This window comes from Corvus moneduloides, chromosome 13, assembly GCF_009650955.1.
Source record: "Corvus moneduloides isolate bCorMon1 chromosome 13, bCorMon1.pri, whole genome shotgun sequence".
In the NCBI taxonomy this organism is placed as follows: domain Eukaryota; kingdom Metazoa; phylum Chordata; class Aves; order Passeriformes; family Corvidae; genus Corvus; species Corvus moneduloides.
In genome coordinates, this window is record NC_045488.1 from 964047 (window position 1) to 988309 (window position 24263).

General features: G+C 40.4%; 1 protein-coding gene across 17 annotated transcripts in view; it reads left to right on the forward strand.

Annotated features, from left to right (window-relative positions):
- Window positions 1-24263, forward strand: part of MYO5A (myosin VA) — a 98667-nt gene that overhangs the window by 70541 nt on the left and 3863 nt on the right. For 4 of the 17 annotated variants that reach the window (XM_032122410.1, XM_032122394.1, XM_032122396.1 and 1 more), the window contains 20 exons: window positions 359-607; window positions 1705-1798; window positions 2503-2651; window positions 3378-3491; window positions 5661-5807; window positions 6547-6600; window positions 7304-7531; window positions 8566-8574; window positions 10101-10201; window positions 10739-10819; window positions 12698-12896; window positions 14468-14542; window positions 16384-16477; window positions 17565-17711; window positions 18100-18254; window positions 19441-19530; window positions 20260-20410; window positions 21246-21528; window positions 22339-22513; window positions 23859-23939. In XM_032122410.1, the coding sequence (XP_031978301.1) occupies window positions 359-607; window positions 1705-1798; window positions 2503-2651; window positions 3378-3491; window positions 5661-5807; window positions 6547-6600; window positions 7304-7531; window positions 8566-8574; window positions 10101-10201; window positions 10739-10819; window positions 12698-12896; window positions 14468-14542; window positions 16384-16477; window positions 17565-17711; window positions 18100-18254; window positions 19441-19530; window positions 20260-20410; window positions 21246-21528; window positions 22339-22513; window positions 23859-23939 (2676 nt within the window). The remainder of the gene's footprint in view (window positions 1-358; window positions 608-1704; window positions 1799-2502; window positions 2652-3377; window positions 3492-5660; window positions 5808-6546; window positions 6601-7303; window positions 7532-8565; window positions 8575-10100; window positions 10202-10738; window positions 10820-12697; window positions 12897-14467; window positions 14543-16383; window positions 16478-17564; window positions 17712-18099; window positions 18255-19440; window positions 19531-20259; window positions 20411-21245; window positions 21529-22338; window positions 22514-23858; window positions 23940-24263) is intronic. The other 13 variants (XM_032122406.1, XM_032122407.1, XM_032122408.1 and 10 more) reach the window with 11 other exon arrangements.

Here is a 24263-nt window from a genome sequence, read left to right on the forward strand (position 1 = left end):
CTGGAGCAGTCAAACATCCATTTGTTCCCCTCAGCAGAACTGAGAAAAAACACCCACTCACTTAACGCCAGTGCTGCGTTTGAAGCACGTCAGTTGCTCTGTTTTAGGCGAAGGTGGGGTGATCGTGTCTGATGTATGTGGGCTCTCCATCTGATTTTCGTTTAGGATGTGCAGGCTTAGAGACTGGACTGTTCTGTCACCTCATTAAGCAATTCTGCAAAAACAGACCAAAACCTTTTTGAAATGGGGAAGCTGCTCCTGTGCTCCCCTGTCTGGGTATATTCTGTAGGGAAGGAAAAGGCTCCCTTAAACCAGAACTTCTCCAACACCTGCTCTGTCTGTGTTGTGTTTTGCAAAGAACAAAGAGTACAAATCTCTCCTGGAGAAGATGAGCAGCCTGGAGATCACGTACAGTACGGAGACGGAGAAGCTGCGGAGCGATGTGGAAAGGCTTCGGATGAGTGAGGAGGAGGCCAAGAACGCCACCAACCGTGTCATCAGCCTTCAGGAGGAGATTGCCAAGCTCCGCAGGGAGCTGCACCAGACGCAGTCGGAGAAGAAGAGCATTGAGGAGTGGGCAGACAAATACAAACATGAAACTGAGCAGGCATGTATGGGGTCTCAGGTGCATGAGAGGATTTACAGGGGCCTGGTGTCCACTCAGGTTTTGCCCCGGATTGTTTCACTTGTGTGGCTGATATTTTTACTGTATTTTTATAGCTGTACAATCCTAAATAGGCTTGGTACCTAAATGGCTGCAGCTATAGCAGAAGAATATGCTAAATCCATATATTGTATGTAAATATATGTATCCGATCTCTTCAGATTTTGATATTGAAAGCATTTACAAATCTGAATCCTTAAGCTTTTTGACTTAGTCAGAGGCAGTGCATTCATTCATTTTACCTGCCTAGAGAGAGTAATCACAGATATCAGAAATGTGTCCCATACCCAGTGTTCAAAGGTACTGCTATATCCTGCCTAATGTGAACAGCCAGCCTGTTCAACACATGTGCACAGTCTAGTTCAACAGGTTTCAGCAAACCCCTTATCTTTGCTAAGCACAAACATATCAAACAGGTTGTTTCTGTCAAGAGAACTTGCTGATAATGGTGCAAATTTGGAAGAGCCAATCGATCATTGTGTGATGCTGCAGTGATAAATTTCAATATCAAATAAGCATAAGGAAAAACACTAATTGATAAAGCAAAGTGAGTGCATAGTAACCATAATCAGAGACAACTGAGTAACTGGCAAACCTGAACATAGGTAAAGTGAGACAGCTTTAGGGCAGAGGCAAGATGTTAGATTGTGGTGTAACCCAATGCAATGGAATTTACCATAGTACTACCAAATGTGTTACTATTTTAGGAATATTTCTGTTTTAATGAGCCATTTACATCTTTGGGACTTTACTGAAAAATACATGGCACAGTGGAGTGGTTCAGGACAATTTTAGCATCTGATCAGAAATGAGGTGCAGAACATACAGGAGAGTCTGCAGTGGTACATATTTAAGAAATGCAGTTTGGAAATGAAGTTAAAACTTAGTTCACTGGTTTCACTCTGTGGAGAACAGTTTAGGTGTTTCACTCTGTGAAGAGCAGTTTAAGTATTTGAACTGTTACAACAAAGATGTCGTTGTCAGAGCTACTGATGAAAGATGAACTGCATTCTGAGTCAAATATTTTGTTATCTCTGTAGCTGGTGTCAGAGCTGAAAGAGCAGAACTCATTACTGAAAACAGAGAAGGAGGAGCTGAACCGCCGCATCCATGACCAGGCGAGGGAAATAACAGGTTGGCTCTGTTCTCTTCATCCAGGGTTTCTACTTCATGGTACCTCGTAAAGCAACACTCTACTGCATAGATTGGGCTAATTTGCCATAGTTTGCATTCCTTTTTGTGGATTCATTTCTTTAAGAACTTGCAAACATCAGAATTACTTACCATTTGAATTTCCATGAAATCCTAAGGGTTTGGGGCCTTTTTTGGGCGGGGGGTGGGGGGGGGTGACTGTTCCAAAGCACTTCAATTTTTTAAAAGGCGGCTCTGATATCTAATACAGTTTATCTGCTACAACTTTTCTGGCTGCTGGGACTGTGTAGGCAGCAGCCAGGAAAGCATAACTCTAGATGTGAGGGCTGTGATGAAGGAGGCTGTGATGAGGAGGGTCAGGATGCTTGAGGCATAAAGCACCTCACATTTTGCTTTTATATAACACAGCAATGGGCTAGTGCTCCTTCTTCCTCCCTCCTGGAATCACCAATAGAAGGTATTAGCAGAATAACTAACTTGACTGAGTGAGCACTTCTGTGGTTGCCACAATAAGGCTTTGGCCCTTCATATCTTTTGCTTAACGTTTGCCTACAGCAGCACAAACACCACCTTCAGATGGGAGGCTGTTCCTCTGGTGCAGACACAGGCCTGTTCCTCCTGGGTGGATGCACTGCGTGGTAGGTAGGGCTGGAATTCTCACTTTGGATGCCTGTTGTCTGTGGCAGAGTCGATGGAAAAGAAGCTGGTGGAGGAGACAAAGCAGCTGGAGCTGGACCTGAACGATGAACGGTTACGGTACCAGAACCTCCTGAATGAGTTCAGCCGCTTGGAGGAGCGCTACGATGATCTCAAGGATGAGATGAACCTGATGGTGGTAAGTGGCTCCACTGCTGAGAAATCAAAAGCTGTTTATAGCTGTGTTTAGGCAGAATCTAGTGGGATAAGTTAGTAACTCCTGTCAGATGTGTCTGTTAGTGACCTGTACCTGGAAAGAGAGTTTGTCCTTTCAAATACTGATTATTTCATTTAGTTCAGCCAAAACAAATGTATTCTAAATTTCTTGTTGGTTTTTTTTAAAAACAGTATTTTTTATTGTCACATCTGTGAAGGAGGCTAAATTTCTGCTGTGACTTTCCTGGTAGTATTGCTTGTGCTGTCCATCCTTATTTTGCCCTGAAGTTACTAACATCTGCTAGGGTTGTTTGTACCACCTTCATCCAGTGACAAATTATAAGTAGTCCTAGGAATGTTTTATGTGGCAGGAATAAAAAGTATTCCTCAATAGAATGTGTAGGAAGTTAAAGAATTGCTGCCTGTGCTTCCTGTAAACTGGGCATTTCTTTCCCACAAAGTGCTGCATCCTTGCTTGATGCTGCTTTCTGCAGCAGTCCTTGGTGGTGTAGGATCTGACCCCTCTCCATAGATTTGATTGTGAACTGTATCTCATAGGCTTTATGTAGTACGAGAGACCAAAATCAAAACTCTTCTAAATTTTGATAGCTGTGAAACTCCAAATACTACAAGCTAGATTAAAGGTTTTGAAGAGACAGTCACAGGGAAAACCATACAGTGGTATTGATTTGTTCCATTTGCACTCCAGAGCATCCCCAAGCCTGGGCACAAAAGGACGGACTCAACTCACAGTAGCAATGAATCTGAATATACTTTCAGCTCTGAGATCACAGAAGCAGAAGACTTACCACTGAGGATGGAGGTAACCTTAAAAATTCCCCCCAACTTCTCATTGATACATGGTTGAACTCACTGCTATCCCTTTTTTTTCATAAGTGGTTCTGAACACCATATCCTTATACTGGGATATCTAGTGCTTTAATCCAACTTTCTCCATTCCCTTTCAGAAAACACCAATTCCCCAGTTAGTTGTGATCCTGTGTAGAAAGACTGTCAAAGTATGCTTTGAATTTTTCTTGTATTACACTAAGCATAGACTAGATACTTGGTGATCCAGCTGATTTGCATCTGTGAAACATTTGGTTGTCAGTGTTGGTAAGCACAATCACTTATTCAGGACACAGTGGGAATTTAGAAAACCAGTGAGACTTCCAGAGGAGTCTCCCTACTGTATATTCAATGATTAAAAATGGCAAGCTGCATTCTTAGTAGCTACATGGAATGTGTTTTCTGTTAGGGGTGAGAAACTTCTCTTGGATCAGTTTTTCTCTATTTCATAGAGAGGAATAAAACTCTCAGATGATTGGGAGTTTCTTTTGCATATGCAGTGATACAAATCCCAGGATGTTCGGAAAAATGATCAGGAAGATGTTCAGAAAGCATTCAGGAAGGTGACTTGATTCAGCTGATGAATGATAACCATGAATAATTTGTGGTGCAGCTCCAAGCCATTGATAGTGTTCTTGGAGATCACTCCCCCCTCTGGCCCATCCCATCACGGTGGGACTGCAAGCACAGAGCCTCCAGGGCCGAGGTCTGGCTGTGCTTGGCGCTTCCAGAGTCAAAGTTTTCTCTGTGCATTCTGAAGATCTCCTTAGCTGTGAGCCAGGGCACAGCACACCCTGTTTGCCCTCTGCCTGGGTTAGGGATCTCCAGAGTTGCTTCTGGCAGGCTGTCATTGCTGCTTTGGGAAGCCTCTGCAGAGAATTGTTTTCTCTCTGGATGCAGATATCCTGACGCACTGGGGCTGGCACAGCCTCTCTGCGCACTCTTTCGTAATTTGCCCTCCCACTTATGTTTTTCACCTTGCATAATGGTTTCAGGATGATGCTCCTACACTCATGGATAATCAGGAGGACAGTGCAACTACATGTGATTGGATTTCACATATGAGCCAAATGCCATCTTTTCCTTTGGCTGATAGACTTACTGAATTGCTGTTTGAGAGCCAGGTTTGGGTTTTAGAATAGAAATGAAAAAATGAACTCACACAAGAGTGTGAATGAATGCAGCACTGTATTTGTTTAACCCCTTAACATTGCAAGCCCCAGTTCGACTCTAGACTAACAATATAGCTTAATTATACAAAACCACATTAAAAAACAGGGCCCACCTCAAGGCAAACCAGTAAAGCCAGAAAACTCAAAAGTCTGTTTCATTTTTCCTGATCTGTTGGTGTGGTTTATGACTCTTCCCCTCAACAGTAAAAGGAGATGAAGTGGAAATGGCTGTGCTTGCTTGTCTGCTACAGTCATTAATATTAATTTTCTAGTTCCTTTTTTAGGCTTTAAAATTTTATGGTACAGTTCATAGTAAATACTTTGATCTTCTCGGTACATAAAGTACAAAAACGCTGATGGGCAGTTTCTAAAGCACCTTCAGATTGCAAACACTGGTCCTTGCCCAGAAAATAGTGAAGAAGCCAGGGAATTAGACTCAGAACAGTCTGTATAATTAGCACAATAAGAGGAAAAAGGCATAAAATAATATCTTCTGGTACCTATTTTTTGTATCACATCCCACTAAATTAACCTGCAGATCACCAGAGAGATTTCTCTTTAGCTGAAGAACTTATTATAGAAATAATTGAAAACTAAACCAGTGAACAAAAAAGCCCTTACAGTTGTTTCCAGGTGAGTCTAACCACAAACTTTTTCTTTTTTCTACTTTCCCTCCTTCAAACAAATAAGAATATAAGGTATGCTTAGCTATAGACCTCTTGTCTGCTAGGTAGTCTCTAAGTGCTTTCTTTTGCTAGGCTTTAGGCTTAGAACCATTTTGTACTAGTAAATCCTTTTTTAAAATAGTGTTTGATAGCTGATGAAATATTTTAGATAGTCAACTCTCAGAATCGAGTAACATTTCTGTGTTCCTCTCTTTCCCCAGTCTGTTTCCCATCTTTACTCACTGTTGTGCTTCCTTGTGCTGTGGAAGGGGAATACTTCTTGACTTCCCTCTGTTCTTTCTAAAGCAGGAGCCTAGTGAGAAAAAAGCACCGCTGGATATGTCTCTGTTCCTCAAGCTGCAGAAACGGGTTTCAGAACTGGAGCAAGAAAAGCAATCCCTGCAGGATGAACTGGACAGAAAGGAAGAACAGGCTCTCCGTGCTAAAGCTAAGGTGGACTCTTTGCAGCTGATCAAATGCTGACACCACAGTGTCCCCTCTTGTGAAACAGTAGCTCTGTGAATGCTGACTGGCTTTCACTAAATCTTTATCTTCCTCTAGCACTTGCTTTACTTAATGACAAGTTTTATACCTTTGCTTAGTTCTAGGGACTGGTTATTTAGTTTTCTGAGGCCCTTGAGATCCTCCGATGGAAGACAACAGTAACAAAAAGTGCTTGGGACTTCACTTGAAAAGAAAGAAAAGGCTGAAAGGCTGTTTTTATTAAGGAATAGCCGTAAGGAAATCTACTTAAATGATGGGGAGAATAAGTAATTGTTCATTTTAGGCAGAAGAAGAAGTGTTTCAACCAGGATGCACTGGGCTTAGACACGTTTAGCTGATTGTAATTTAAATTCTCCTGGTTTGGTCTCCTTAAGTTCTTAGAAAATTATGAAACCAGTTTTGGCAATTGTTTCTTATTACGTTTCTACCAGTGAATTTCTTTAGCATGCTGGAATTCATGCTGCTCTGTTTTGTTGCCAGTGACAGTATGTGATTTTATTTATATCAAGCAATTATGTGTCATAAACTCAGAAGTAAAGGAGACAACGCCAATATTCAAACTACAGCAGTTAGCAGTACCAGAAATGAGTGTTTTACAGTTTTATAGGAAAATAATTTCAGTTCCCTTTTGTTTTCCTACCTCAGTGAAGGATTTTTAGTTTTCACACTTGTCTGTATTCTTTCGTAGGAGGAAGAAAGGCCTCCAATAAGAGGTGCAGAGTTGGAGTATGAGTCGCTCAAGGTAATGCTAAAACAGAGGTTTCTGTTATTTGCTAGTGAAGCTCTTGCATCAATTTTATGTGCTGGCATAGAAAATTTCATCAGCTCTCCTGTTTCCAAATAGTAGCTGGAGAAACTAGAACAAATATTCCCCAGCAGTCATTTCATTGTAGGACTGCTCTTCTTGAGGTGTAGTATGTGTGGCTGGGGCTGCAGAACAAAAAAATCCTCTAAAGCAGGGGGAGTTCTCTGTTAAACACTTAGTACAGCTTGCAAGTTAATTTGAGCAAAAATACAGTGATAAATGTAGTCTTCTTTTTCAAAAGCATTATCTAAATTACTGCATATCTTGGACCACTAAAACTAAAAATATTTCCTAATAGTGATGCAGAATTTTCTTAGCCTGCTGACCACTATTTGTTGTGAACTTAATATTTTTTTGCAAAGAGGAGAACAAGAGGGAAAAAAAGATTGGCAATTCTTTTTCCCATCAACCTGTCTGATTCGTGTGTGTGTGTTCTGGTTTTGCACTTCAGACAAAAGGTTAATCCTGTTAGTGAAATCCTCCCAGACACTATTGACCATAGTCAGGAGGCCAGGGATACAGGAGAGACTGATGGATTTCTTGCAGTTAGTCATCATTTTTACCATTTCTACCTGCAGTGTGTGGGTTACAGACATGTTGCAGTGCTGCTGGGTGACAGAATTGTCCCTGTTTCTTGCAGCGTCAAGAACTTGAATCTGAGAATAAAAAACTGAAGAATGAATTGAATGAGCTGCAGAAGGCCCTCACAGAGACACGAGCTCCAGAGGTGACTGCTCCTGGTGCCCCAGCATACAGAGTCCTCCTGGACCAGCTGACCTCGGTCAGTGAAGAGCTTGAAGTTCGCAAGGAAGAAGTTCTCATCCTGAGGTCTCAGCTGGTGAGCCAGAAAGAGGCCATTCAGCCCAAGGTAAACCACACTGAGCAGGTGCACTGTGTACGAGACTCACACTGCAGCGCTGGCACGCTTTATTGATTAACAGTGTGCTTGACATGGCTGGAAAAAATAGTCCAGGTTTGAAAGCCTTTCTAAGTGTAATCCACTGATCCATCATTAGTGCACAAATCACAGCAGTCTGAATTAGGGGGTGGTATTAATAAACCAGTCTGGGGTTTTTCTACCAGCACTCATGCAGGGATGTACAGGCTGCACCAAAGGTGCAGTACAGTATCGTGTCTCTAGTGTGTAGTTTGGAAAATTTAAAGGAATTCTCAGCAATACCTGTTAATTAATAGTTCAGTACAAGGAACAATTTCTTCTACATCTGTATGATTGCAAATCAGTAACATTTCATAAAGATTACCTGTGAAGATATGGAAATTCCATATTACTGCTTGATAGGTGCTATGTGCTTTTATAGAAAGAAGAGTACGACCACTGAAATGCACCTCCTCTAAAACCCTCTGACTCTGATGACATAGTTAGGGAAGTAACAGCTTTGAAAATAAGAATCATTCAACCTGAAAAGGTATAATGTGAATCAAGGAACTAATTTCCACTGAACTCTCTCTTGTTTCATAACTGCAGCAAGGAATGAACAGATATGTCCTCTTTCCTTTGCTGCTGCAAAGTTACACCTATATTTGTCCTGGGTAAATACACTGAAAGTCTGTGATGCATGAAGATGTTTTAAGTCTTGTTTTAAATGTTTGACTCTAAAGAAAACAAAATACATTTATTCTGTAGTATTTAGAACATTGTAAAGAAATACTTGAGTAGTGAATCCTTAAATGACACATTCTCAGCAGTGGTGGGATGGAAGTGTTGATTTTACAGCGGCTTTGAGTATGGGGGAAATCAGAAGGTGGCCTGTGGGATGGCCAGCAGCCAGTTTGCAGACAGCTTCTGCTTGTTAGGTTGAGCAGCTGCAGCACAGATAGATTTTTTTTTTTTTTTTTAATGTTTTGTTTTTCTTCTTTCTTGCCTACCAATTTGTTTGCCAGGAGGATAAGGTACATGTTTTCTTCTACAGTTACAAACCAGAACTTCCTAAATGCTAAAATAACCCTCAACAGTATTGAGCTGTCATTTCCCTGCCTCTTAAATAACCTAAATGTATTTGTTCTTGCACTTCGCCGTGGTATTTTTGAAAAACTGTTCTCATAATTGCATGTCCTCTGCATCCCCATCTTCATGCTCCGCACAGAGAAACAAGTTCATTCAAGACAAGCAGATTTAACAGTTTTGAAGTGCTGGTTTATGACAACCTGAACATGAAAGAAAAGATTTAGGTATTGGTCTAGTCAGCTCCATCATGTTTCTTGCTGAGTATGGTTGAGGGGTAAGGACAGTGATCCGGGGAGCCCTGTGATCCAGGGATCAGACCTCTGTTAACTTGCAAAACCCATACATTTCACAACAAACTAAAGGTCTGTGGTATGAAGAAGTACCTTACTTTAGAGTGTTTTCTGTCCTCAGCAAGCAACAAATATTGTGGACTCACATTGTCATCTGTAGATACTGGACAGAAATTGCTGAATGTTTGATTAGAACATGCCATTGAATACATGTAAGAGTGTAAGAAACTGAGCTGACTCTAAATGATAGATGTTCAGACTGCTAAAGCTTGGCAGGTGAGATACAGCAGTTTCACTCTGTAGTAAATTAATAGTAGAAAAACGTCAAAGATGTCATAAGGATGTTGGGAATAATTCTTTAAGGAGCTCACATATTTTATTGTTTTTCATATTAGATAACACAAATCATACTAGACATAGAGACCTTGGTTCCAACACTTATGTCCACAAAGTTGTTGCTGTAAATACTTTGCAAAATTGTGCTCTTGAAAACAGCATCTGCTTGTTTTGAAAGTCAGAAGGTCAGAATTCCATCTCTTATGTTCATTAAAGTCCTGTGATGCTCCATGGCAATGGCTCAGATCAGACTGGCTGAGATGACTGTAAACATCTATTATAAAGTATTTCAAGTTTTACTGAAGTAAAAGCAAAAGTGCCATAGTAAACATTCAAACAAAATCGTACTGTGATGCTATCTAAATTAGAAAATCTCAAGCCCTTGTAAATTCTTTCCTGCTTTGACAGATATGAGTGAGAAATAGTTCTTATTTATGAGATTTGAAAGACTCCATGTAATGCTATGTTTAAGAAACATTTTTAGAATTAAGCTGGCAAAACAATGCTGCTTCAGTTTCAGTATTAGCAGCTGTTCCTGGTAATTTGAATAAAATGCAAAATCAGTATTTCCTGAAATTAATTTTATTCCTTTTATGTGATGAACAAATGGAAGGAGATTAACATATGTACCCACTTACTAGACAGACCAATATTTGACCATTTTGTATGCATTTATTCTAAAAGATGAATCAAAGGGACATTGAAATTATGGACCAACCTCTTGCTCCCGTACCCATACTAATATAATGTGGCTACTCAAGGATTAGTGTTCCACATGAAGAAAACATGGATTCAAGGAGCAGTTACGTTGTTAAATTTACTGGAAATTATCATTCTTTTTCCAGAATACAATGACAGATGCTACAATCCTCTTGGAGGATGTACAAAAGATGAAAGACAAAGGAGAAATAGCACAGGCATATATTGGACTGAAGGAAACAAACAGGTACAAGTTCTTTCTTTACTTTGTGATCAGTTGGGGTCTGCTGTGACACACTGTGTAAAGTGTTCAGTAAGTTCCACCCATTTATGTCCAGAGAACGCTCATAGCTGGGGTTATAATTTGATTTCATTAGTAAAATTGTTGTGTGCAATATTTGAAAGGATTTGGAAATAATGGGGAAATGTAAAATCAAGCTTTCTGGATTTCCATCTTCTTAGCCTCTAATTGCTGCGTGGCCCAGCCTGGGTGCATTCCCCAGGCTGGTTGGTCACCCTCTGAACTGCAGTGGTCACATACTCTGTGGCAATGCATTTAATGTGACAGCACAGAATGCTGTAACCAGCTGGGCTGTCACTGAGAGCTGAATTGCATCATTGAGAAGAAAAACACATAAACAAGAAAGTCATTTGCTAGGTTGTTTTAGAGCGTTTTTTGTTTCTCTTTTGTAGTAACTGTAATGTAGTGTGTAATGTCCTTACCATGTCACCTCAGCACCATCACATCTATCTCTTGTATTTTTTTAAACACCTTTCTTGAAAGGCAATCTCCCCAGGACTATCATATGCTGAATGAGGACGGAGAACTTTGGCTGGCTTATGAAGGGTTAAAACAAGCCAACAGGTTACCAGACTTCTCAGAATGGTTTTTTTTTTCTTCATTTGCATCTTCTTTCCTAGCTAACTGTGCCCCTTGCTATGGGTTTGCTTTAGCTACAGTACTTCTATTGCTTTAACAGTTAGTAAAAAATTCAACAGAAATATACAAATTAAGGTTCCCTCAAACCTGGTCCCCGAAGTTTTCTACTTGTCAGGTTTAATCATTTAAAAAGTTAAGGTGGCGCAACAGCCTATACATAATTCATAAGAATCCTTGCACAAAAATAGGTTGTAAAATACCAGAAGCTCAACAGCTGGAGAATATTTGTAGCCATGTACTATTTGTGTGCCTTTACACCAGGTTTCAAAATTGATGTTCCTTACAGTTTTTCAGCCTAAAGAAGTGCAATCATTTTAGTAATTATAAAACTGATGTTTAAGTAGCTCAGTGAACTCTTAAAATTTCAAACTGAAATGGGTACTCTCCTTGTGTCTCAAGTTCAGTAAATGAAACATTCTTCTCCCATGTCTCTCCATGCCAGATTCAAAATGTAAGTCACAAAATAACCAAGAAAGAGGAGTAATCTTTAGTTCCTCATGGTGCTGTTGAAGCCTCAGTGGGATCACTGTGGTCTCTGCAAGGGCTGTGCTGGTCGTGGGGCAGGCAAGAGTCTCCTTGTCAGGAAGCGCAGCTCTGGCCCCGTGTGCTCGTCTGTGTCCCTGACTGCCAGAATGGTTCCCAGTCCTGCCCTGACAACGAATTCAGTAGCTCAGCACTGCTGATGTTCTTCAGTGTATGCATTTGGTAGCAGTAACTGCAGAAGGTGGTATTTTGCAATGACTGCCTCTAACTAAAGTCTTTCCTTTCCTGGTGCTAACACATTCTACCCCTAACATTGTAAACCTGTGAAGATCTAACTTCGAGCAAGTGTTCCGCAGAGCAGGATGGGAGTTGGTTTGCTCTGTGCCTCTTGCCTCTTGTCCTGGCACTGTAGAGGCAAGAAGCTTTATATTAAATGGCAGAGCACTGCAGCTAAATGACTGTTTGCCCTTGCGTGCTTCATCAGTCTGGTTACTAATAAATGTTCCTGCCTTATGCATATTTAAACCCTGAAATATTGTCTAATTGAACACTGGTAGTCACTGGTATTGTCATTTCCTGTGTATGTACAAAATTATGAGTCAGAGCACTTGGAGAGTGCCCTGCAAGCAGGAGCAGATCCCCCAGCACTGCCTGGCAGGAGGCTGGTACATGTTATCCCCACTTCACAGTGAGAAGCATTTGAGATGTGATGTGCCCAAGGGGAAGGAACGAGTTAGCGGTGAGAATAAAGCCCCTGGATTTCAGTCCTGAGTTTGGTTCTGTTGTTGACCTTCCCTGCATTAAGGACAGCCCTCTGAAAAATGTTGGGTTTAATGTAAAATTAGAGATTATTTATGTGCATTTGCAATTAAATGGTTTCTGACTGCAAAAGTTAACTCTAAAAATATTTTCCATTGTTAATATTGCAAGGTGCTAACTTAAGAGAACATAGCGTCATCTTCATCTTAGGTTATTTGATTTGTTGAGAGGTAAAACCTCTTTAAAGCCCCTTCGGTCAATCTGTGAAGACGTAGCTTTACATTTATTGCCACAGTGGCACTGTGTACTGTATGTGTTCAATCAAAGGAAACGCAAAGCAGTGTCACAATTAGCTTCTCTCTCTTCACTTTTTGATCATGCAAGCTTAATTTAATTAGAAGGCATACTGAAGGGTTTAAAGACTACTCTGCCTTTTTCATTTTCCTTTGCAAGCCATGGCTAATTGTTCCTGAGCAGCAGCTAAAGCTTTACACTCCCTCTGAGAACTGGGCATGTAACTTTCTATGTGTGTTCACACAAGCTGTTGCTCAACCTCCTCAGGCTGCTGGAGTCTCAGCTTCAGTCGCAGAAGAAGAGCCACGAGAATGAGCTGGAATCACTGCGAGGTGAGATCCAGGGTCTGAAGGAAGAAAACAATCGGCAGCAGCAGCTCCTGGCACAGAACCTGCAGCTGCCCCCAGAGGCCCGCATTGAAGCCAGTCTGCAGCATGAGATCACCCGGCTGACGAATGAGAACTTGGTAAGAGAGGTGATGCTGCGGGAGCAGGTCAGGGGACTTACAGACCTGCCACACCTGGAGGTTCTTATCACTTTCCAGATGGCAGCTTCCTGCAAAAGAAATTGCACGAGGGTAGTGGTTTTCTTGAGTGTAAGCTACTAATGGGAGAGAGAGGCTTGTGGCTGCTCGTGAAGTAATAAAGTTTCAGGAAATTGATTTGAAGTTTGGGGCATGGAGGAAGTTTGCGGATCCCAGCTTTCAACTGATGAGTTCAGTCAAGGCTAAATAGAATGTTGATATCCAGGGAGTCATAAAAACTATTGGTGCCAAGGAGTGGTGTTTCCTCTGAAATATGGTTGTTTATTTTGTTGAAAAACTCTGATGTAATTCTTTAATTACTTAACATAATTTATCTTCCCATTTGTCTCCTCCCTGCCTGAAGCTACACAGATAATCCACTGTGTTACAAGCTCCAGCCATTCAGTAGGTTTTGAAAAAAGAAATAGTTCCATAAAAAGAAACTTGGTTAGAAGTCACTTAGGCAATAATTGGTATGCTGTGTGTACTGCACAACATCTTTGTGTGAAGGAAGGATTGGGCAGAACTCCCTACCTTCTTCCATGAAGGAGTGTGTTCATCCTGTGTGGGCTACTTAATTTCTGGGTAAATCTTCCAAAGAGACCAGTGTTGGAATATGATTGGCTTGTTGTTGGTAAAGGGAAACATGTTACTTTAGCCAGAAAAATCCTAGCTGTGAGTGTCATTGCGTCCTCCAGACAAGCCAAAGTGTAGTGCCTCCTGCTTATGTACATGACAGAACTAAGCACTGTTGGGTTCTTGTTTTAATACCAAAGATTTTGATGAAAGTATCAGATAATTCAGCTGATAGATGTTGGAGAACTGGCTAAAAGTGTAAGTTTGCCTCAGCAGCAGCAGTCTCTCACTGGCAAAGGTAGATGGTGAATGTTTCTGTCCCAGCAGCTTCCTCCTGCTGCTTAGTCATATGTTACGATTTTTAGCCATTTTTCCCCCCAGAAACCTACTCATCACATTCTGTGTTCCCAAGACAACACACACAGTCATGTAATTATATCCCAGAGGAGTTCTCTTTGTTTTCAAATACATTTAATGTAATTTTACTTGTTAAATATAGACTCATCCCCTAGTATTTCACTTCAGATGTCTGAGTATTGCAAGTCCACTCCAAGCTGGGTGTATGTTTCAGTTCCACTGCTAGCCCTGGAGTGGAAACAATGTGCAGGCTTTCCAGATGCCCTGTCAGAATTGTAGTGTTCCCTGCAATCCCATCGTGATTAGCATAAGAAAATGTCCTGTCCCTGTTCTCACAAAGGTTGTATTCCATGCTTTCACAGTCCTAGTACATCCCATTTTTAAAAGATCTGACTGTTCTGCAACTCATCTACATCAGCTTCTCTCTGGGAGGTGCTGGCTTGAACACAACTAAGGCCCAGACTGCCTAAAAATAGGAGATTCTTGATCTTGTTGTATTCTGATTTAATCTATACAGTGCTCACTGGAGTTTCAGTGTCTCAAAGGGAGGGAGAAAACCAATCCTGTCCCTATTTTTGCAGTTTTTTGAGGAGTTGTATGCAGATGACCCCAAGAAGTATCAGTTGTACCGGATTTCCCTTTACAAGAGGATGATTGTATGTAGTTCACTTGAATCCTGTTTCTCTGTTGTCTATTTCTATTTCTGAAGCACTAATTGAAAAGCAGGCTGTCTCCTTTTCTCCCTTTCAGAGGAAATCCCCCTGCAGAGAGCTTCACGGTGCCAATTACTTCCTTCACTGCTTTTTTTGTTAGTGTCCTTTGTGCAGTCTGTTTCTTTCTGATGCACAGTTTTGTTACTAATACAAGCCTTGCACTGTGAGCAGAGCTGTTTCTTTTTGAACACTACTTAACACTGCCCTGGAAAAGAGGCACATGATGCAAAAGATGCTCAATTTTCAAAACTACTCTTCGGTTTAAAACTTTGATACATTCAGATTCAGTTCAGCAAAGTAGAGGACTGATCATACAGGTCCTTACCGAGGTGAATAATGCCAGCAATCCAGTCATAGCCTGAATTTGTTCTTACTTCATTGTTTTTCAGAAATGGAAAATATGAAGGATGACATTGGAAATAATATTTCCATAGTAATTAAAGACAGCACCATTTGTGAGCTTGAAAGAATGTAATTCATGAGTTTACAGATCTTAATGAGACGTGAGATCCCTTAAATTTGTTTATAGGAACCATATAAAACTTTATTCATCCTCACATTGAGGTTGTTCTGAAATCATCCCTTCCCTGATACACTTGAAACAGTCTGTTGGACTTACATGTATCTTTTTATTAATTTCAGGAGAAATTGTTTTATCTGACAAGTATGTAGTGTTATTAACAGGACTTCGGTTGTAAAATTGAACACTGCTTTGGATGTGAAGCATGGCCTCGATGCTGTTCTGTCAGCAGGCCTAATATCTTACTGCTCAAGTGAATTATATCAGCTTGTAAACTCTTCTACTACTTAATCAAGTAGTAATTCTAAGTTGTTGCCCAAGCTGCATTAAAATTTTTCAGAAGAGGTGTAGTTTCCACATGATGCTTTTGATGCAGGGAGTTCATGGTCCCTTATGTTCTTACCAGTGCCATGAAGAATCCTCATGCTTAGGAAATTTTTCTTCTAAGCTGCTTTCCAACACTTAATCTGGAATGGCTTTTGGGTTGTTTGAGCTTAAGGTTTTGCTTCCTTTGGAAAGACTTTCCCTTTTTTAATTAAACTATTATTTTATGAATGTACTACAACAAATATGTCACAGGATTATTTGAAGATAGATTTCTGGGGAGTGTTCCTTTGAAGGCAAAATACGGTTTATTAAAATAATAGGACTTTTAGGTGCTAAATGTTACTCGGGTACAGAATAAAAACATGTAAGAAACCAGTTTTAGTGTAAGGAACTGTGATGACAGCAAGGGAGATAACAGAGCAACACAAGAAATGGTGTTTGGATGTTAGAGTTGGTAAATTTGAGTGCAAGTTATGGTCTTTCTAGGGATCTCTTTCTTATCATCTCATAACATGGAGAGGTCTGAATAAGGCGTAAGTCCTGAAGGCAAGAATAAATGATGGAGAAATACAGGATAGCTGTTAAATAACAAAGGAAATAATTTCTGTGAGGCATTTGGAAGAGCAGGGAGGAAGCATTAGGGAGATGTTTTTGCAGCAAAATGTCTTCTGCTGTAAGAACTGACCTTGTTCTGAGTGTCTGCAGAATCTACCTGGCTAAGAGCTTTGCCTTTGTCATGCTGCACATAACTTAATAATATTTGCAATATTTGGCTTGTGTTCTAGGCAGTGTACCGGCTTGCAACCCTCGGCCAGAGGATGGCACTTCTGTTCAGCTTTCCTCACTGCCTTGTAACTCTAACAGCACTGTTTTTGTCTCTGTCACATGGTACAGGATTGTTCTCATTTCTTAATCTTTCCCTTATTTCAATTTACAGGATTTAATGGAGCAGCTGGAAAAGCAGGACAAAACTGTTCGCAAGTTAAAGAAACAGTTGAAAGTTTTTGCTAAGAAGATCGGTGAACTCGAAGGTACTTTCATATTTTGAGAGAAAGATTTTGGTTTACTTTTTGTGGTCTGATTGTCATCATATGCATCTGTTTTAGCAGTTGTGAGGGCCTGAGGTCTTCAGTAGCTTTAGCCTCGGTTGATTGCAGAAACACGACGTATGCCCAGGGCTCTGTGTGTTCTTTATGAACCTTTAGAAGATTTGTTTAGAAGATGAGAAGAGGAAATTGATGTCTCTCTGAAGGCAGAAAGTATTCAAACATAAAGGAATGTTTCCTGCACTGTTTGTGTACTCTAAGACACAATTCTTTATTGTTTATCAAGAGAAAAGCCGTACTAAATATGAACAGGCAAAAATTATTTACCCAGTTTTCCTTTGAATGTGAAGGTTACTTACTCAAACTAGGTGGTCTTTGTGAAATGCCTTTCAGTCTTATTCAGTTACTGCTCTGGACAAGGTCGCAGTAACGTTCACAAATAATACAGAGTGGGAAAACGTGTCTGAAACACAGTTTTGTCTGTGTTTATTGCCTAATTAACTTAGAAAGATGCAGTAGGTCTGACTGGGATGGAGTTAACTTTCATCAGAGCAGCGTGTGTGATGCTGTGGTTTGGATTTGAGGCTGTAACACTGCTAGGAACACACTGGTGTTTTTGCTACTGCTGAACAGAGCTGGACAGTGTCAAGGTTTTCTTTTTTCTCCACTCTGTCCCCTCAGTAAGCTGGGGTGGGAGGGCACATGGGCACACAGCCAGGACAGCTGACCCAGACTGGCCAAAGGAATATTCCATGTGCTGCACCTCATAAGGTCAGGAACCACAAGAGGGTTTTTGCACACGAGATAGCTGTTGTGAGAGACTAGCTGGACATCAGTCCCCCTGGGCTGAGGGGTTGTCACGAGTGATGGCCTTTGCTTTGCTTCCCACTCCCCCCAACCCCTTTTCCTTCACTTACTAAAGGACCTTTTTCTCAACCCACAAGTTTTCTCAGTTTTGCTCTTAATATTCCCTCCCCTGTCCTGCTGGAGCCAGGACTTTCCTTAGAAATGTCTCTGGTATGTATTGGTTTCACTGGAAAATGTAGTATTTCTTTTCATTCTCTGTCTGAAGTGGGCCAGATGGAGAACATATCACCTGGACAAATCATTGATGAACCTATTCGTCCAGTTAACATTCCACGGAAAGAAAAGGACTTCCAAGGGATGTTGGAATACAAGAAGGAGGATGAACAAAAACTTGTCAAGAATCTTATTTTAGGTAAGCATCTTTCTCATTTGTGGCCTTCTCTGTTCCCATACACTCTGAAAAGTGAATGATAAGAACACAGGAAATGAATAGCTTATTTTGGTTTTGACAGTGTTCAGTTTATCTACAATTCCTAAATGTCTGTTGTAATCTAATTATCCTTCCTGATGAGTATAGTACATATTAACATGCCTGCATATTTTTTAGCAGGCAGTTATGTTTTCTTATTCTCTTCTTTTACCAAGAAAGTGGCTCTTAGTTTTGCTCTCAGTTTTCACTGGCCAGATATGTATATTCTATATATGTACATGCTATTAACTGGGGAGGTTGCAATTACCTCATATAACATCTTCCAGTGACTTGACACTTAACAAGACAATGTGTGTTTGTTTTTCCCAAGAGCTGAAACCACGTGGGGTAGCTGTCAACCTGATTCCAGGACTACCAGCGTATATTTTGTTCATGTGTGTGCGCCATGCAGATTACCTTAATGATGACCAGAAAGTGCGGTCGTTGTTGACTTCCACTATCAATGGCATCAAAAAAGTGTTAAAGGTTAGTTAGTCTGCTTAGGTTAGTAAAAAAAAAAATGTTAATTTAAAATTTGCTTTTGGTTTTATGCTAGAAGAATGTGGAAGAGGCTTTCAATGAATTGGCTCTGGGTTTGTGACCAGTGAGCTCCCACTAAAGCCCCAAGAGCTGTGTTAAACCAACAAATTACACTGCTGGCATTTTATCCGTATGGTACCAGAGATGCATTGAATTAATGTGAAAAGAACTACCTTATTTTTGTTTTGAATAGTCTCCCTCCTCTGAAGCTCATCTTATAAAGTTTTGGATGTAGTCAGAGTTTGCAGAGTGAGTCTTCATTAATCTTCTCCAGAGTGCTTAATTAAACAGTTTCATTTGCAGTTTTGGTTAACAGATTCCTCATTTGCTTCACCTGCAGATTACACTGATGATAATATGTTACTGCCCAAAGTCTTTGCAATGAGTTGGCTGGGAGAGTTCAGGCCAGGTGTATCTTGAAGGCATTATTAAGGCATAAATGTGTTATGCTTACATGGTTTTTTATTTTTTAAATGAGAGAGATGTGTCAAAAGCCAAGCCTTTAATCAAGCTACAAGTTTTGAAAAAATACTTGGTAAACAATCCTGCAGGAGCTTAGATATCCTTAGGAATTTTGGAACATTTTTAAGTGAAAGAAGTGCATGCTATGGAGCTCTAGAACTACTCAGCATATACTAGATCCTGTGTTCTTTGGTGAGAAGGGTTTATTGTTTTGTTTAGTTTTCCATATCAGGCTGCCAAAATGGTTATGATGTAAGTGGCATTCATCAAAACTGAATTGTTCCCTGCTCCTCCTGCTGGCTCTGTATCATTCCAGTCTTCCCTGCTGGGCTCTTCACAGGAGTCATTTGGTATTTTGGGAATACCATCACATTGCCCTTTGATTTCTGCACAGAGCAATTAGGATGGGTCTGTAAAACACAGAAAGATCATATCTGTGGGGGAAATCATATTCGTGAAAAATACTAAAGAAAACAGGGAGGGTGTTCAATGGCATTTGGCCAAAACCCTTGCTTCCATTGCTATAATACAAAGTTTTGCAAAACATCAGAGTGAGGATCTACTGGAAAACGTATTTTAAGTGTTTAGATGTGTATCTGGCATTTTATTATTTTATTCCTCCGAATAAAATAATCAGTCTTTGCTGAACTGTGTTTGTTTCTATCCTCAGAAAAGAGGAGATGACTTTGAAACCGTGTCCTTCTGGCTGTCGAACACCTGCCGCTTTTTGCACTGTTTGAAGCAGTACAGTGGAGAAGAGGTAAGCAGTGTTCCTACTCTGGTTTCTCTTGTTCTCCAGCACTGCTGTCAGCACTGCTCTTTAAAAAATCCTGTAATAGCCCAAAATCTAGTCAAAATCTCTTAAAATGGCTAAACCTTTTGGAATGATGGTGAGGGTATCAGTGGAAAGCACAGGGATGTAAGATTTGAACCAGCTTCCCTTTGTTGCAGGCTGGGGTCCCGGAGTCTAGATGACATTGGGCTCCCAAAAATGCCAGCTCAGATTAAGCAGGAGGATCTGGCTGCTACAGTTATGGTTTTTAGCAGTGATTCACTGCACTCTATCAAAAAGGCCATATGAAGCCTTTTAGCCATAGTATGGCAGACCAGTTGATGTTTGGAGGCTGTGATATGCCTAATTCCTTTTTCAAACGTAATTGGGCTTTTGGCCATACTGACCAGGTGAGAATGCCTATGCTGGAGTGGGAGGGAAGGGTCTTGCCTGCCAGAATGCTGGCAGAGTTTGTTCCTGTGTCACAGACCTGAAGTTTTGAGTTAAGGAAGTAGATGCTGTGGGCATCATGCTTGAAAAGCAGATCCTAGCATTAGCCTCAAAAAGAAGAAATCCCAAACTAAAATTTTGAGGGGCTGTAACTTATTTTAAAGGTATTATTTGTCAGTTGCATGAAAGAAAATGCAAATACTGGGTTTGTGTAAAACATTTTTCTGCTCCATTGAAGCATTAATTTCTGTTAATTTATTAATTCAGGGGTTTATGAAGCATAATACACCTCGTCAAAATGAACACTGCCTCACTAATTTTGATTTAGCTGAATACAGACAAGTACTGAGTGACTTGGCTATTCAGATCTACCAACAACTTGTCCGAGTGTTGGAAAATATTCTGCAACCAATGATTGGTAAGGCAAAGTTGAATTCCTTAAGCTTCACAACATTAGTATCAAAATGAAAATCATGATGGTGGCAGTAGATGTATCTTGTATTTCCTTCTAAACAGTAGAGTTTCATTAATAGCTCTTGTGGCATTCTGTTCATAGATGACAAGGACTATTCTGGACAGGTTGGATTAGAGGAAGAACTGAACTGTGACTGGTTCTTCTGGCAGTGCCAGAATAAATTGGTATACTTTATTCATGCTTGTCATAAGTCAGGCATTTGCAGGAAGAAGCTGTCAGGACAATCTGATATTTGTTGCCCTGTCTGTTGGGAAATATCCCATGGGAAAATTAGACTTTAATTACATGAGAACTCTTAATTGAAATGAATATGGAGAAAAATGTTTGGTTGTTATTATGGACAGCAGTGAGGAATTAAATAACAAGCAGTGATAAAGCTAACGTTCAGAGAGGGGGTTTTTTTGTTAAGAGTACTTCTCATTTTCTGTTCAGACAGTACTCCCACAGAAATTTTCATGATGCTTTCCAGTCACAACATTTAGAAGAATGGAACGGCTCTTGGTTTGTTGATTCCACTGCTCATATGACCCTGGGAGAGAAAAAGTACTTTCCTGAGCTGCAGTCAGACTGTCCTTTCAAACACACATGCTGGAATCTTTCTAAAAACCCTGTAAACTTAGATCTTGTGGAGCATAGTGGGGCACACAAGTTCTGGGAATCATGGTAAACTGTGGCTAGCAGAAAGCCCAGCCTGCTCTCTCTGTTTTGCTGTCTTGCACAATATGCTTGTGTATCAGCAGTTTTCAGTCATTACAATAATGTTGTCAATCAAATGCAGTTTCAGGAATGCTGGAGCACGAGACCATCCAAGGTGTCTCAGGGGTGAAGCCAACAGGGCTGCGGAAGAGAACGTCCAGCATTGCTGATGAAGGCACCTACACCTTGGACTCCATCATCCGGCAGCTGAACTCCTTCCACTCGGTGATGTGCCAGCATGGAATGGACCCCGAGCTGATCAAGCAGGTGGTCAAGCAGATGTTCTACATCATCGGGGCCGTGACGCTCAATAACCTCCTGCTGCGCAAGGACATGTGCTCGTGGAGCAAAGGAATGCAGATAAGGTGGGAAAGCTGCTTACGCTTCTCTTGGATGTGCTGCTGGAAATCTTACTGAGCTCTTGACATTGCTGAATATCATTTTGGTGTAACCACAGAGGTGTCTGGAATATTTATTTTTCCACGCACAAACAGGTGCAGATGGTGTTAAACTGATTTGGTGAAATTTGGTTAAAAACAGCTTTGTTGACTTCGGTCAAATCCTACCTGACATTCAAGGAAATGTGGTAGAAGCAAACCAAGTGTTTCATTATCAAGTGGGAATCAGAACTGTAGGTGAAATGTTGGTAATTGCTTTCTCAGCTTTTAGAGAAGAATAGCAAACATCCTGCTGGGTGTTTTTCTATCCTGGTGGTGCAGTGGATACCTCTTTGTCCTCACTAGTTTGCTGCATCCTGAGGTAAAGCCATCTGAATCACCTCCTGCATTTCACATCACTTGTCCAATGGATTTTAGTGGCATGTGTCAGGAAATTTAGCCAGGGCATTCCAGTCCCTCAAGTACCTTCCAAAGCCTCACTGTACTTTAACATGAACAAAATCTCATTTGTCTTTCTTCTTATCACATTCATGCAATTAATAGGAACAGAAACAAATAGGAAAAACTAGTTAGTGGAAATCTTTGACCATAGTTTCTAACTGTTAGGAAAATCAAAATTCCTGTATTAATTGGAAGAAAGAAGTATGAAGAGAAAATAACAGGAAGGAAAAACACATAAGGACAAAGAAGCAGCACTGGGAAAGAGAAACTGCACATGCTTTCCATTTATCCATAATCAAACGTTAATGTTCCTGATGCTCTTACCTCTTTGTACAGATACAATGTGAGTCAACTGGAAGAATGGCTACGTGATAAAAATTTGATGAATAGTGGGGCTAAGGAAACTCTGGAACCCCTCATCCAGGCTGCACAGTTATTGCAAGTAAAAAAGAAAACGGATGAAGATGCAGAAGCCATCTGCTCAATGTGCAATGCACTGACTACTGCCCAGGTGAGCCAATTCTCATTGTGTGTCCTGCTGCCCCTCCTGAGCAGCTCTCTGCTCTCTTGGTGTTTGCTATCCCTGCCAGCCTGCTGTCACACACAAATTGGAGGTTTCTTACTTCGTTTTCCATTAGTACAACTAAAACAGATTAAGTTGGAGGGGTGGAAAAAGGACCAGACCCTTTTGAGCCTGATGCTAGAGATAAGTTTTGAGCAAAGGAGAGGAAGCTCAGTCGGTTGTGTGGGCTGCAGTGCCATACACAGTCTCAGTTGGTGGAAATCCTTAGAGAAAAGTTTTCATTCAAAGACATCTCTGTACTCCAGACAGCTCTGCCTCGGATAGTAGGAAATGATCTTTCTGCCATCAGAGTTGGTATCCAGCCAAGTTAATGGACAATTCAAGTGGAGCTGTTGTCTCTGAGTCTGCAAACAAGAGTGTAAAGTTACTGTGCCCATTAGCCTCAAAGGCTGAACCAAGTGGATCTCAGTGAGCAGACTCCTGTTTATGACAGCTTAGATTTTGTACAGAGATTTGCACCTTTTTTCAAACCATTATACATTTGTATAGAGCTTGCACAGGAGTAAATGGACCCAAGCATCTTTGATGCTCACTGAACAGTTCTCACCAGGAAAGGGAAGAAATTTCTTCATTTCTTTCACAGTTGTGTCAGCACTAGCAGTTGCACTGATACAGCCATTTTGACTTAGTAGTCCACATTACTGGAAAACCACTTAATTTTCTATTAAATAGGAAGTAGAATTCCGTGTGCTTGAAAGTGTTTTAACCTTTTAGCAAAGTGTTTTGGTTTTTAAAAAAGGGACTGTTAAAAAAACAAAGAGAATTTTTAATGGGTTTTACAAGTCTAACCCATATTATTATTTAATAATATGTCTTTGTTATACAGTTGTTTCCTTTGGTGGTTTTAGCCCTATTTTTAGAGAAATAGCTCACTCTCTTGAAAAACAGTAAAGTTGTAAGACCACAGAAGGTCATGACTACAGAAGGTCATAAGAACAGGGTCAAAATTAGGATGAGAAATACATCATGTTTTTGGGGATGGGTAGGAAAACAATCACTTCCCAAGTGATTTTTCCATCATTTGGTATTTTCACCACGTATGTAGAAATTTAGAGTTGCTACCTCCAAAGAGCATATGTTCTGAAGGAGGCAGTTATATAACGTAGCATTGAGCAGGGTGATGGAATTCTGCGTGAATAAATAAAGCAAAAAATAACGCTTAAAAGTTTTCTTTTTTAAATAGCTAATGTTAAAATTCTTTTATTGGTAATGATGGATGCATCTGTAGATTGATCAGTAAAATGAACCTGAGAGTGATTGTTCTTCTTCACAGATTGTAAAAGTTCTGAATTTGTATACTCCAGTTAATGAGTTTGAAGAGAGAGTCTTGGTGTCATTTATACGTACAATACAGGTATGTCTGTATCTTTTCACCAAAACCCATTTGACTGTTTCTAAGAAAACCTCTGATCAGCCAAAATAGCATCCTGAAATACGCTCAGGAGTATGAATTAAATTATGCTTTTTAGGTATAATTTTTTGACTGCACTGAAAAGGTGATGTCAGCCTTAAAGTTTTAAGCACTCACGCATTACTGCCTCCTGACTTACATAAAAGTGTTAGTTTCCCTGTCACTATGTATGAGGTGAGAATTATACATCTTTGTCTATGTAAACTCACTTGTATGACAACTTTTCAAGCAGTAAGATTTATGTGTGCAAATTTACTCAGACCTGTG